The 15,570-nt window shown below is 33.3% G+C and overlaps 1 protein-coding gene and 1 long non-coding RNA gene across 2 annotated transcripts in view; one reads left to right on the top strand and one right to left on the bottom strand.

Moving 5' to 3' along the window:
• The first annotated feature begins 591 nt into the window (after window positions 1-591).
• On the top strand, window positions 592-14,097 carry LOC126750056 (5'-AMP-activated protein kinase catalytic subunit alpha-2). Its single transcript, XM_050459556.1, has 4 exons — window positions 592-1,711; window positions 8,207-8,991; window positions 13,498-13,612; window positions 13,674-14,097. The coding sequence occupies exons 1-4, from the start codon at window positions 1,117-1,119 to the stop codon at window positions 13,763-13,765; spliced, it is 1,587 nt and encodes a 528-aa protein (XP_050315513.1). The 5' UTR covers window positions 592-1,116; the 3' UTR covers window positions 13,766-14,097.
• LOC126750061 (uncharacterized) overlaps window positions 11,093-15,570 on the bottom strand; it is a 32,253-nt gene continuing 27,775 nt past the window's right edge. The window contains exon 2 of the long non-coding RNA XR_007665620.1: window positions 11,093-11,225. This is a non-coding gene — a long non-coding RNA (uncharacterized LOC126750061). The remainder of the gene's footprint in view (window positions 11,226-15,570) is intronic.

Below are 15,570 nucleotides of genomic sequence, written 5' to 3'. Positions count from 1 at the left end.
ATCATGGCTGCTACATTATTGGGGTTCATAGCTATAGCTTTTATTTTGAACAATTTATGTTTTGAACTTGGAAAATAATTCCCACAACGTATAACAAGATATAAAAATTATTATAAACAAGAAGATTCAAGAAAACAACATGAACAACACTTCTGACAGTTTTGACATTCCCCCACTATTTTACTGTACCTACAGTAGCTTTTATCCCCAGTCAATCCAGTAAAGATTAATGACGTCACTGACGCATTTATGACGTCATTCAGTACTGAATCAGTAAACTGAAACAAATATCGGAACGACGTCCAGTAAATTCAGTACTGACAGTTGATAACGGTACATACCCATATTTATTAAGTTCGTGGTCTTGGCCCATTCTACCTTTTCTCTATTTCTATGTGACAATATGAACAGGCGCCATCTATACTTGAATATGGATACTTTCTTTGTACATTGTACATGTGCTGTCATCCGTGACTGAGTAGTACCACAAAACATACGTACATATACGTATACAGTACGTATCGTAAATGTAGCCTGCAGCTGTGATTACTTAATATATTTGATATTATAAATAATTCTATTAATCCTTGCTTAAGATACTAACTTGACTAAGGTCCTGCTACAAAAACCTTTGATTTAGTCAATAAATGTATCAAAGAGAGCGCTGTGGCAGTTGGCAAATCTGCGTTTTTCGTTTTTGTATTTAAATAGTAGAAAAATTGTTATTTTGACCAACCTAAACCTCCCTATATATTCTTAGTATCCTTAATAAAGTATCCTTTGTAGCAAAGTTTGCTACCACTTAACTATCAGCTTAAATACTTATTTTCCATTAAATTAGCTAAATCTTACATTGACGACCCAGAAGCAAATTACTTCATATTATGTAAAAGCACCTTTAACTCAGTTTTTTGTAAACATGCCAACATGTCATTGTCACAATAAAAATTAAATAGCCCCGTGCGTGCAAATCAAACAAAATACCATAATATAATTGCGATTTGCGATAAAATCCTTGAAAAAAACCTTTTTTGCCCCCATAAATGTGCCGTACTGTACCCGCGTGTGATCTAAATTACACCTGTGTTAGATAAAACTCTAAAGTATAGCCAAAAGATGTCTGGAGAAAATCCGAAAAGTGGAGCCCACCCCCCTGTAAAGATAGGTCATTACATTTTGGGCGAGACCTTGGGGGTGGGCACCTTCGGCAAGGTGAAAATCGGCGAGCATCAATTAACGAGACACAAGGTGGCAGTGAAAATATTAAACAGACAAAAAATCAAGAGCCTTGATGTGGTTAGTAAAATCAGGCGAGAGATTCAGAATCTGAAACTATTTAGGCACCCTCATATCATTAAGTTGTATCAAGTAATCAGCACCCCAACTGATATATTTATGATCATGGAATATGTGTCTGGAGGAGAGTTGTTTGAATATATTGTGAACCATGGAAAATTGCAGGAACATGAGGCAAGGAGATTTTTCCAGCAGATTATATCAGGAGTAGACTACTGTCACAGACACATGATTGTACACAGAGATTTGAAACCTGAAAATCTATTGCTTGACCATAATATGCATGTGAAAATTGCAGATTTTGGGCTTTCCAACATGATGATGGATGGAGAATTTTTAAGAACCAGTTGTGGCTCTCCGAACTATGCTGCTCCAGAAGTTATTTCCGGCAAACTCTATGCTGGCCCTGAGGTAGGTAATAATATAGTTAAATAGGCATACTATTTTACTCTTCAAAATAAAAAAATGAACATTGGTATATTAATGGAATTGCTATAAGAGCATCTTTTGACACAGCCAGTTGTTTTCCATCATTTTCTGTTTAATTGGAAGTGACACTAAGTTTCTTATTTTAAATAAGATACTTGGTAAATTATTATGTATTATGATAGAAAATAATATTCTAAGAACAATGATACTGCATTTGCTACTTTTTGTTTTATACTATATTTTATTTTTTTATAGAAAAAATCAATTTTTTAAATTTTATAATAGGGTGCCATGAATGGGTTGAAAGTTTTAATTTTAAACAAGTAATCACAGAAAAATAGTTTTCATTGCATTTTATGACTTAAATCTTTTACATGCTTATTTAAAATGTCCAAACCAGTAACTTTAGCATCTACTTAACTTTTTTAACACATTTTTTGGCACATTATTGGCAACAACACCTTTTGAAATAAAGTTTTTTTTCCCAATAATTTGGTATGATTATTTTTTAAATTGGTGGATAAATAAGGCCATAAGAAGAAAAAAATTAAGGCATATAAATAAACTCATTTAATTAATAAGCATAGAAAGCTTTGATTTCTTGACTAGAAGGTGGCATTTTGATGCATTCTTGAATTATTTTTCACAACATAATATGTGACATCTTGTCACATTCAATTATTATTTGTCATTCATATAAAATTGCCACAGTTTTTTGAAAAAAATTTTGTGATTATTTTTCCAATACTTGATTAAAATTTTCCATGCATTTACAAAAAGTTCTTCATAGTTTTTATTATTTATCAAAATACCTAATAATATACCAATTGTCTCATTTAGAATAAAAAAGTAAGTTTCACTTCCTGTTAAACCAGAAGTAAGAAAACATAACAGAATGTCAAAAGATTTTTCATAACTATGACTATTCTATCGATATACCAAATTTCATTTGTTTATCTCGCAAAGTAAAAAAGTTATTAAGTGTTTCCTTTTTCCTGTGTCACCCAGTTTCGAAAATTTTCATACAAACAAAAATACTAATGGTCTGCAAACTGGAAAATGCTAAATGTATCTGTATGGTGCATGTCCTAAATGGGCTAATAAGACAATTAAGTTAGCAGTCCTACAAATGATATTTTTTTTATATGTAAAGAATTAGGCTTCTCCAGAGGCAACTCCAGAGGAAGTTAAATTTCTAGGAGTGTACCTGGACCTGAAGTTGACTTTTGAGGTATATGTTAATAAAACGGCTATAAAACTGTCTAGAAATATAAACCTTTTGCAAAATTTAGTAAAAATTCTTCCTCATCATATCAATATCCTCATCATTTGGGTCTTTTGTTAGAGCTAAGAAAGGTCACTCTTCATTTCCGTCTATCATGTGCGATGCCAATGACAATTCTTTTCAAGGAACAGAAAATATTGTGCCAGGTTTTGCCAAACTTTTTCAGAATGCCTATAAAGATCCAATCAACCTCGCAGAAACCTATCCTCGTTCTAATTCCTCAGACCTCATTGACATTCTTCCATCAATTACCACTGAGGAAATTATTGCTGCTAGTCGGAGGCTAAAAAACAAGTTGACAGCCGGTCCAGATAGTGTTCCAAGTTTTGTAGCTAAAGACTGCATGGTTGTCCTCTGTCAGCCTTTATGTCATATTTTTAACCTTATTTTGAAAACTGGCAAATTTCCAGGCATCTGGAAATGTGCTAAAGTAATACCAATTCACAAAAAAGACGATATAAACAGAATCGACAACTACCGACCTATACTTAGCAATTTTTCCAAAACTTTTGAAACTATTGTTTATAACAGAATTCTTCCCCAAGTTCAATCACTACTCTCTATAGATCAGCACGGTTTTATTCCTAAAAGGTCGTGCATCACTAACCTCTGTAATGTGACTCATTTTATTTCTTCAGCCCTCGATAGAAAAAGTCAGGTTGATGTGGTGTATACTGATTTCAGTAAGGCTTTCGATCAGATAAATCATAGCATTCTGCTGAAAAAAATTGAACAAGCAATTCAACTTCTCAGAAAGGCTAATTTCGTTGCTTTCGTCTTCGTACCTTATTGACCGTCTACAGTTTGTTGAGGTGGAAGGTTGCAGATCTAATACTCAAACTCAAACTCAAAAATGCTTTATTGTCAATATAAACATAGAAGTTGTAGACAAAGCCAATTTTTTTTGTCCTTTTATGTAGGCTTTTTTCAGTCTTAAGTTGTCTTATTTCTAGTGGAAGTTTATTAAACAGCTTTCTACCTCCATATATGATAGAGCTACGGACCAGTTCAAAATGAGGAATGGGTAGCCTCAACAAATAATTTTGTCGCGTATTATAGTGGCTTCCTAAGTGGAGTTCCTGTTTATATTTTCTAAAAACTAAGCAAACTGTTTCCAAAATAAAGATACAACACAGGGTTAAAATATTATGACTTACAAAAAGCGGGCGACATGAGTCACAAGGCTTGGCCCCACATAGATATCTAATGGCCCTTTTCTGGAGTACAAACACTGAACTAAAAAGTGAATTTGAACATGAACCCCAAAAGCAAATTCCATATCGAAGGTGCGACTCGATAATCGCGAAGTATGCAGATCTGGCGATGGAGAAATTAAGACTGGTGGCAATAACCCTTAGGGCGTAGCAGCCTGATGAGACTTTTCTACATACATTCACAATATGGTCTTCAAATTTAAGGAACTTGTCTATGGAAAGACCCAAAAACTTACTGAACGGTGGCATGGTGATGGCTTCATTATTTAAACATATATCATTTGTATTACATTTAAAATTAAGGATATTTGTTTTGGAAACATTAAATGTCAAAAAAATTTGCATCACACCAGTCTTTTATTTTTAACAAATCTGCACGTATATTGGCCTCCATTTGAGAAACATCAGAGTCGTGCCAGAGGATGGTGGTATCATCGGCAAACAATGTAAATTTGCCAGTTACCTGCAGTTGTGGCAGATCATTCACATAAATGAGAAAAAGTAAAGGACCAAGTACTGATCCTTGCGGAACACCCACATTTATATTAAGTTCCTTAGAGCCATTAAATCTGACGGCCTGGACACGATTTGATAAGTACGAACGAAACCACTCAAGGGCAGTTCCTCTGAAACAGCATACCTTTGTTTCAACTTCTGGAGTCCCACAGGGATCCAATCTCGGCCCACTTCTTTTTATCTTTTATATTAATGAACTTATAGAATTGATTTTCTGCCTTAGACTAGCTTATGCTGATGATCTGAAAATATTCTGGTGTATCAATAGTATCTTGGACTGCTTGTTCTTACAGAGTAACTTGGACCTAATTAGGGGGTGGTGCAGTCGAAATCAGTTATGTGTTAACATCTCGAAATGCTGTGTGATCTCCTTTCACTGAACCAAGGATCCTGTTTTGTTTAATTACAATATAGACAATCAAATCCTCTGTAGAAGTACTTCTAGGGGTTGTATTCGACGATAGGCTCACATTTGTGCCACATATTGAACAGACAGTGGACCTCCTCGTTGAAACTTCTGGGTTTTGTCATTCGAAATAGCCGACTCTTTAACAGCTCAAACTCAATAAAACTATTGTACTTTTCCTTTGTTAGATCAAGACTGGAATACGGTTCCTTGGTGTGGTGTCCTTTCTATGAATGCCATGTTGGCTACATCGAGAGTGTTCAGAGAAGGGTTTTAAAGTTTCTTATGTTTCGTGAGGATGGAATATATCCTGTTAGGGGACATGATCATGATCTGATGTTAGGTAGATTTAATCTGCAATCTCTGGCCATGAGGAAAACAATTCATTTTGTAACATTCTTATGGAAGTTGGTCAATAATCAAATAAATTCTCCTCCTCTCTTGAACGATATTCTATTTCATGTACCACGATTTGCTTCTAGAGCAAATACCACTTTTGCTTTAGATCACGCCAGAACTAACATTAGGTTTCAGGATCCCGTGTATCAAATGTGCAGAATTTTTAATTCAGTATCATCAACCTGTGACATATTTGTATGCTCCATAAAGGATCTAGTTTTGTCTCTGACAAACCAACAGTTACCATAATTCCTTTTCTCTTCCTTTTTCCCTTGTCCTATGAATCCCTTTCTTTGTTCATTCTAATGTCAATTTACATCTCCTTTAATTTTGATATATACATGATGTTACTATAGTAATTTAAGTTTTCCTTATTTTTCTTTCTTTTTGTTATTTAATTTATAGTAATTTAATACTTGTTTACACTTTCAAAACATTAATTGTAGATTTTCCTGTAACTGGGCTTTGCCTGTTGGAAATAAACTGCTAAATAAATAAATATCAATCGTTCAATCATATCATGCTATATATTCCAATAAATAGCAACTTATGCTATACTAACATGGGGACACTCCTGCCATGCGGCCTTCATATTTTCTCTACAGAGAAGGTCCGTTACAGATATTGCTAGATATTGCTGGTAAGGGATATCAGGAGGATATTAAACTAACTTTCTGTGACCTAAACATTCTAACAATTCCATCAAGGTCGATTCCATATGAATGTCTTATTTATGCGCCTAAAAACCAGCAACAATTCATCCTGAACAACACATGTCATAGTCATGATACATGGCGCGGTGGTGAGAGATGAGAATTGGGTTCCTAAGGCTTCAGAGAACACGATTTTCGTTTATTATGCGCCTTTGTTTTATCATAAACTACCTGCGGAACTGAGGGATCTCGCCTCCCCGTGTTATGGCTCAAAACTTTTTGCTCAGAAATAGCTTCTATAGTTTTAATGAATTTTTGGATTTAATGTAAGTATAGGACTGTTTTAGGTTTAACATTTAACTTATATCTAAATATTTGATTTAGTGACGTTTATTTTGTGATGAGCATGTATTTTAAATGTTTGTATTTCAATTTTATGTTGTGTGTTAATGATAAATGGTTTTACTAACTTTTATGCTTGATTTTATGTATACTGACTTGAGGAATAATTTGTAAAATTAATTACTTGAAATTTCAAGCTTTTCAAGTAACTCATTAAATTTCATTCACACATAACTCAGGCAACAGTTTGGCTGGCAATGTTTAGGTCATCATTATGTCAGAGTAGGAGCATCTTTCTTGGTATCTTGCATAACATAAGGTGTCTTTCTAGCAATATACTTGGTACCCCCTTTATTTTCTATCTAATTTCTACTAACAATTTGTCTACTTATATTAATGATTCAAGCTGTCTCTTAATTGCTGATGGTTTCAAGATTTTTAGGGTGATATTCTCTGAAGGTGACAACATAAAACTTTGATTGAAATAATCAAATTGCAATTAGATATAACTGTTTGGATTTTTGAGTCACACTGCAATCAAATGTAAAGTTTGATGTGCAGTATTCACATATAACTAAAAAGACCTCAAAGATTCTAGGTTTTATTATCTGGTATACCAAACTTTAAACAAATTTCTATCCTTATAAAAATGTTCAATACTTTTGTGAGACCACATCAATAGAATATGATGCTATAATGTTCATAACTAGTGTTGCGTTGTAGTGTAGTGTTTTCATGATGAAATAGAACATCTTTTTTAGGGTTTTTTTGTTTTGTTTCTAAAAATATATCCTATATTTCCAATACTGACCTATCAGTTGTAGTATGTTGGTCAAATTTAATGTTCAAAAACTATTATTTTTTCTGCAAAAATACAATAAAAAATTATAAATTCTGCAAAAACAAACAAATATTGAAGAGTAATACATGACATTTGTCACTTGTATGTGAAAGAGATAGGGGTAGCTCCTAAAACCAAGGCAATTTTCGTTTGTAGGGTGATTCACAGATATTGTCTAAAAACCTAGTAAAATAAATCTATTCATGGTCAATGCAGCACTAAATGAGGATTTAAAAAAAATCAGTGTATACTTCTGTTCAGAGAAAGACATGCTTGAAAGTCTTGTTGTGGATTTGTTGCAACGAAATTAAAAAAATACTCAATACTGCAGTACAGAATAATTTTTTGGGGGAAAGGGGCTTAGGTAGACAATTCTATTATCTTTGCAATCAAAGACAAAAAAAGGAACTAAGGAGTCCTGTTGAGGTAAATTTAAGCTCTTATATATTTTATGCTTTCAGGTTTATGTATTTTATGGGGTTTATCATCTAAGTGCCACTTCTGTATACAGTCATTTTATATATTGTAAGCATCATTGTAGATTGATTGATTGACATTCAATGACTTTTGAAGTGGCTTTAACTAGAGCCCTAAATGCTACTTTTTTATGTAGAAAAAAAATGCTCTGGGACTGCTAACTTTACCTAACTTATAGAGGTGGAAAATAGTGGTAGACAAATTAGACAAAATACTTCAGATAACAAGATATAGATTTCTATTTAGATAGATCACAATGTTCTTGGTTTATCTTCATTTATTGTAACTTGTAATAAAATAAATACACATAAACTATTATAAGGAATATATAATATTTATTTCAGGTAGACATTTGGTCCTGCGGAGTAATCCTTTATGCGCTGCTATGCGGTACACTACCATTTGACGACGAACACGTCCCCACCTTGTTTAGAAAAATCAAGTCCGGCATATTTCCAATTCCTGATTACTTAAACAAATCGGTGGTCAGTTTGCTATGTCAAATGTTGCAAATTGATCCTATGAAAAGGGCCTCCATAGAAGACATCAAGAAACACGAATGGTTCCAGGTTGATTGTCCCGCATATCTATTTCCATCACCCATCGAGCAGGATTCATCGGTTATCGATATCGATGCCATTCGTGAAGTTTGCGAAAAATTCGGAGTACAAGAGCAAGAAGTACATTCGGCTCTTCTTAGTGGAGATCCTCACGACCAACTGGCAATCGCCTATCATTTAATCATCGACAACAAAAGGATCGCCGATGAAGCAGCCAAGGCTGAAATAAAAGATTTTTATGTGGCATGTAGTCCGCCTCCGGTGAGTGTTACCCCGGTACCTCCCGAATCCAGTACTCTTAAACCACATCCAGAAAGGATTGCACCATTAAGGGACAGGGTTGCCGCTGCAAATCATGCGGCTTCCACGGGCGATAGGAGTAGGGTTAAAAGGGCAAAATGGCATTTGGGGATTCGTTCACAGAGCAAACCGAATGATATTATGATGGAGGTTTATCGCGCCATGAAGGCTTTAGATTATGAATGGAAGGTTATTAATCCTTATCACGTGAGGGTCAGGCATCTAAACAAGTTGCATAACAGATATATTATGATGTCTTTACAATTGTATCAGGTAAGTTTTTTTTTATTAATTATTTTTTCTTTTAATGGGCAGAAAGCCAATGTAAATACAAAAAAAAATACAAGTCGACTTAGATGCTTGGGTATCACATTTTTAATCATAATACTATTTACACACTTGACCAAATTTGACTTGACCAAATTAGAAATTTAAAGCCAAAACACAAGAAATTGCACATAATATAAACCAATTATAAAATTAATTAGAAACCTATGTATCATCCATTATTCTCTAAGAGACTAAACAAAAACAAAACAAAAATAAGAACACAAAGTTACGGTCTCATCAAATCCATATAATTTTTTTTTCAAAGCTACACGTGTTTCGCTCCTATCGGAGCATCATCAGGCCTAAAAAATACATTAAGATATTTTTCACAAAAAGAACGCTTATAAATTATGATAAAACTCATCAAAGTAATGCATTTCTATGAGTTCACTTTTCATTGTATATATTCAGCTATTGGATAAATAATACAATCCCTTCAGTACCAAAGTGACTGTAAATTCACCAATAAATAATGTATATGAATTCTGAGGAATAAATTCACCAGAAAGGAAGAAGAGTGACAAGTATTTAAGGGGACGAGAAAACGAATACATCAGACACGACAAATAACATGCATTTCGATGAATTCACTTATCACCATGAGACTCTTACACTACATAGCTGTGATGTTTACATACGTTACATCGTGAACATTGCAGCTATGTCAGAGTATTATCATCGAAATGCATGTTATTTGTCGTGTCTACTGTATTCGGTTTCTCGCTCTCTCTTCTTCCTTTCTGCGCCCATCTCTATTTTTATTTTTTTATTTTAATACAAGAGCTTTATCAAATAGATGATCTTTATTCATAGTTCAAGTGTAGGTGTTAGGTTAAGTAGGATCTTTTCCCAGAGGCTTTTGATTTGGTCAACATATCTGTTAGCGATTGTAAAATCGTGAAATGATCCTTTTTATCAAGTTATGTTTCACTTAGATTATTTCCTATATTCAGTTTTTTGGTAAAATGAAGAATATTTGTATTGCAATTTCTGCATCCAAAATCTGACTTGGTCTGTGCGCATGGGCGCCGTAAATTGACAAACTAAAGACAAGGATTAATGACTTAATTATAGAGCAATGTTTTAAGTAATCTGTTAGTAAACACGTGTATTTTGACAATAAATGAAAAATGACAAAGAACAAAATTTTGAATGACATGACATTGAACATTAACAATGAACAGTGTTTTTTTATTTAAAAAAAGTTACTTTTTCAAAGAAATAATTAAAGACAACAAAAAAATTGCTATTCGTGTCAGACTCAACAAAATCGTGTAATAAAAACGAAGGAAAATGATTATGATGTTTTTTACGAAGAGGCGGATACGAGCATGGTTTTTCATGCTCGCAAGGCAGGAGCTGGTTCAAAAATTTTAATCAAATCAGCAGATGCAGATGGTTTGATATTTTTACTCAGCAATATGCATAAAAGCCAAAACTATTAAATTTGGCTTGGAAGTTAATTGACAAAGAAAAAAAGAGTAATAACCTTGGTTGCAAAAAAGTGTACGGATTTTGTGTCGAAATTGGAATCCGATCTGTATCTAAGCCTAGATGCTTTCCCACGCATTAGGCTGGTTCCGATTACATCGCAATTTTTTAGAAGAAAGGAAAGCTAAAGCCATTTAAGCTATTTTAGAAGAACCGAAAGTTTAAAAATTACTTTGCTTTATCAAGTGATGAAGCTGAAATTTTTATTGATGAAAAATTAATTTTATTCAAGCATTTAGCTCAGGCATGTATGATATTAAAAATTGTACAGAGTAAATATACACTACCGCTCAAAAGTATTTGCCCACATATATACAAAGTTATAACTAAAAATAATAAACCCATCAGTTATTCTTATGAAACGGTTTATTTATAACAAAATGAATATAAACAATACATTTTTCAATTAATAAAATTTAAGAAAATCAAATTTTGGATTCATCTACACGTCCGCCTCGATTTTTAATAACAGAGTTTCGGTAGTCTTCTAATTAATTTGTCCAAAGTTTCCTGAGGTATCTTGTGCCACTCTTCTTGGATGATTCTCCACAAGTCTTCTTTTGATGTGGGGCATGATTTTTGCACTTGTCTATCCAGTTTATCCCACAGTAATTCGATAGGATTGAGGTCCGGTGATTGTGGGGGCCATACCATAACTTTCAGAAGATGTTGTCTTTGTAATTGACCTAAATATTGCTTGCACAATTTCGACGTGTTCTTGGGATCATTGTCATGTTGAAAGAGCGCGTACAGTGCATGGACCGGTCAGCCAACTGGCCAGCAATACGGTCAAAAAATAAAGCGACAATAGCGACAGATAAGAGAGAAATATAATGATTTGATGGTGGATGTATTGAACAAATCTCTAGTACAAACCTTAACAAGACCCAATATTTGTAAGGACTTGGTTGTTAAGCTATTATGTATGAACACTTGAGACAATTGCTCATCAAGAATTATACCAGGATCCTTAACTTGGGTCAGAGTTTCTATAGCACAGCCCTTGACGCTGTAAGCATACTAATTTAGGTTCAAAAGCTAATAAGTGACACCTACCATTTAACTATATTTGGAGTAATCTTAATGGAAAATTACCTCAATGAACCAGGCGTTTCAAGTTATTTTTGCCTAAGAACATTAGCAAATACCAAAAAGTGGTAATTTTGAAAAAAAAATAAAAACTTAAGGACACATATTTCAAAGGACTGATGGTATATTCAATGCACTACTTATATTTTGTCAAAAAGGTAGTACTTTAGCAAATTTAAAGAATGGGCTGAACAACTACAGGGATTCAAAAAAAGGAGAGCAGAGAAAACGTTATCATTGTCTTTTTACCTCGTGACTTAAGACTTGTGATTGCATGTTGGTACATTAATTTCTGCATCCAAGATCTGAGTTAGCTAGGCGTGTATAGTGCTTGTTACCATGTGACAGCTATCCTCTATAGCCCCAGTTAGCCTGTATAATGTAAAAAATTAAATAAATAAAATTTTAAACTATATGAAATTATAGACTCTCAAAGAGCTTGGAAATAGAGCTAAGAATACTTATTCGCTTGTTAGACCTGTGAATTATTCTTATATTTAAGCAGTCGGTTGATAAGTATAAAATTCCATTAAAAGCCCCTTTAGTTCAGGTCTGGAAATTTAAATTTACATTTTTCTTTACTAGATTAATAAGTAGAGAGGTATGTCTTGACCATTGAGAAATGTTTATTAAGGCATTTCTCATAAGGAGGGGCAATAAATATAAAGGTGGTCAGCTGATATATGCGATTATTCGGAGATCTGAATATTCTTTACAAGATCTGATACAAAAAGAGTAAAGAAGAGTGGATCAAGAATCAATTTTGGGAAACATCTGTCCTCACCTCTGGTTCCATCTGCCTGCTGCCTACTACGAGTATAGTTGTAAAACTATCCATCATCCTGAAATATTTTAATTTAGTCCCTAGTAGATAAATATTTCGGCTTTCAAAAACCTTTGTCATATCTATAATCCCACCTTAGGTATGCCATTTGCTTCTGGGGTAATGCAGCTGCCTACCTTCTACAAATGCTGCTTGTTTTACAGAAGCGTGCTGTACGTTACATCTGTGGGGCTAAACCAAGAGATTCCTGTCGCCCCTTATTCGTTAGGCTGGGCATACACACTGTCTTCTCCCTCTACATTCAGGAAGTGGCCTGCTTACTTTTTGCAAATCGCTTTAAATTTATAACCCCAAATCCAAGATACTTAACGCGTCAAGTGAACGATCTAAATCTTCCAATCCCCTCCTCCACATTAACTAAAAAATCTATTTTCTATGAGGGAATCAAAATTTTCAATCGTTTACCAGGTGGAATCAGGGAGGCAACATGTATTGACACTTTTAAACGTAAATTTAAAATACTTTTGACCGAAAAATGTTACTATTCACTGGATGAATACGTCGACACATTCTAATTTTTCCTAAGTGTAAGTTTACAGCATTTAAATTTTATTTGATTTGTTTGTATGGTTTGAATTCTTTGCTGTCTTATACTTGAGGGGATAATTATGGAATTTAATTTACTTTTTATGTATTTTTTTTCTGCTGTTCTTATGTATTGTTTTCTGATGTTTGTTTTGGAACTCGAGTGTGTATGGGGTGTAGTGGTTAAGTTTAGTGGTAGTAATTTAAGGTAGCTTTGTTTAGAACAATTTTTCTTTGTTAATAACAATAAAGCATGTTTTTTTTTTAATTAATACTACTGGACACAGCTTATGCTGTGTTACCTCAATTTTTGATGGAAACATTATCAAGAATAAATATTTTAAATTACAATTTCATTAACCACATTAATATTACATTAGGTAAAAACATCACTGATTGAAATGAAGTTTATCAGTTTTCATCATTGCTTGAAAGTTCTCCATTCTTTAGTAAGAAAATTCAAAGATGAATAACGCGTGCTTTTTTAAATTACATTTCAGGTGGACTACAAAAGTTATTTGCTCGACTTTAAAAGCCTAAGCAACGAGGATGCCGAATCCCAAAATGGCATCCCAACATCATTAATCCTGGATAATGTGACACCAGTCCAACAAGGTAGGATACTAATTATTAATTTTGACATAGTATATGTAATTTATTAACTGTATTTATCTAGGAAATGCCTTGTCACCTGTTAAACCTAGCGGCCATCATACCATGGAGTTCTTTGAGATGTGCGCTGCCCTTATTATTCAGCTTGCTCGTTAAGTTTTTTTTTCTTGGTAGTATTTATAGATGCTGTGGTATTTTAGTTTTTAGGTCTTGTATATAATTTTATTCATATTAAGTTAAAACTATAGAAATATGGATGTATTTATATTTGGGAATTAATTCAATACATGCAAAAAGATGATGTAATTGACAACAAAACATATTCAATTATAACAATTTGAATAACGTTTTGTTGTCTATTTACGCTTTGGTTCAGCCATTTTTTCTTAAATTTTTTGTTTATGTAGTTGGTTTAAAATGTTAGTTATAAATATATTTCTATATTTCAAAAAAAAAACATGTCCAATAAAAACCTGTCCTTATTCTCAGATGGCTAATGCCATTTTTGTAGTTTTTTAAACTTTAAATACGGTGATTTAATTATGTTTCCCGATGATGAAGTTCAAGTAAAAAAGTACCGATTTTCTAAATTGCTAAATAAATCCTAGATTGCAAAACTGAATCATGATGTATCACAAAATTCAGATAATTTATGGAAACATTTAAACAACTTGAGTTTATTAACATGATAACGTGATTCTATTAACATATCCCTAATTAACGTTTTCAAAGCGATTGACGGCCTAAATATTCTCATGAACCTGATGACATAAGTTTTATTGAAAATTGTGCGTTTCTTAACCAAATCCATATATTTTGATTCCGGATGTTTTCCAGACTTCTGGAAAACAAGTTTCTTGACTCTGATGTAAAATTGGTAATAGGAATGACATTAAAGTAAAATCTGAAATTCCCAAAATTATTGACAGCCTTTTTGCCCAAGAAAAGTCATGGCGTAGTCATAATATAATTATACATCTGCAATATGGTTTTTCTGAAAATAAATCTATCGTAACTAATTTGCTTACATATTAGCAGTACTTGTTGGATGCCTTTGAAAACCATAGTCGAGTTTACACTGACTTCTCGTAGGCGTTTCACAGAGTGAACTATGAACATCTCATTCAGAAGTTGCATGCGATGAACCTAGGTGACAGTCTTATACTGGATCGATGGATTTTTGTCGATTCGTATTTAATTGGTGCGCATAAATAGCATAATTTCTGGGGAAGTTCACATCTTTTCCGCAGTACCTTAGGGCTCCCACGCAAGGCCTATTTTATTCATTCGGTTTATTAATGAAACTGTCTATTTGATTTTTATTTTTGTTAAGAAAGTACTGTATCGAAAGCTCACTGTTGAGAAAAGTGGACTGTATTTATTGTTTTTTGACAATTAATGGTTGTGAGACCTTACCTGGTTTTCTCTTGATTACAGTTTTTCACTCGCGTTAGCTGGCCAGCTTTTTCTCAGTACGAAATGCTGTTTATCCCATAAACACGGGATTGTATCGGGTGGTACTAGATGCATAAGCGATGCGGTTTAGCGAATTTACTTCTTCTGATAATGGGTCTCAACGAACTGGCTCAGTATGTTGGACGCGCACCTTTTTATAAGGCCTCAAAACATTCTTTGGATGCATTTGAATAGAAATAATTTGACTAACTGTTTCTACACAGTAAGCCAAGCGAAATTGAGTTAAAGTTTAATGAAAATTTGAAATAGAATGAAGAATGAACTACTTGATTAAAATTATATACAGAAACCATGATGAACTTTGTTGTGTTATTAGGAAATATTGACGCTGAATATTTAGAAGCTGATGTTAATAGTGTAATTTTTTATTATCAGTAAATAATGGTTTGGATCTTAATATGCTTAAGCATTTCAATTTGGTCGTTATTTGAGATTAGCTGTAAATCATTACAAAATAAATGGCTTAGTTCTCGAATCTGTTACTA

This window comes from Anthonomus grandis, chromosome 2 (genome assembly GCF_022605725.1).
Source record: "Anthonomus grandis grandis chromosome 2, icAntGran1.3, whole genome shotgun sequence".
Lineage (NCBI taxonomy): Eukaryota > Metazoa > Arthropoda > Insecta > Coleoptera > Curculionidae > Anthonomus > Anthonomus grandis.
The sequence above is the reverse complement of the archived record's forward strand: the minus strand, read 5'-3'. Positions and strand labels throughout refer to the sequence as shown.

What these genes read in the sequence shown, in the direction of transcription:
- LOC126750056 (XM_050459556.1), top strand. Translation starts at nt 1,117, where the DNA reads ATGTCTGGAGAAAATCCGAAAAGTGGAGCCCACCCCCCTGTAAAGATA. An exon ending in CTATGCTGGCCCTGAGGTAG is followed by an intron (nt 1,712 to 8,206) that starts GTAATAATATAG and finishes TATTTCAGGTAG; the next exon opens with ACATTTGGTCCTGCGGAGTA. An exon ending in TGTGACACCAGTCCAACAAG is followed by an intron (nt 13,613 to 13,673) that starts GTAGGATACTAA and finishes GTATTTATCTAG; the next exon opens with GAAATGCCTTGTCACCTGTT.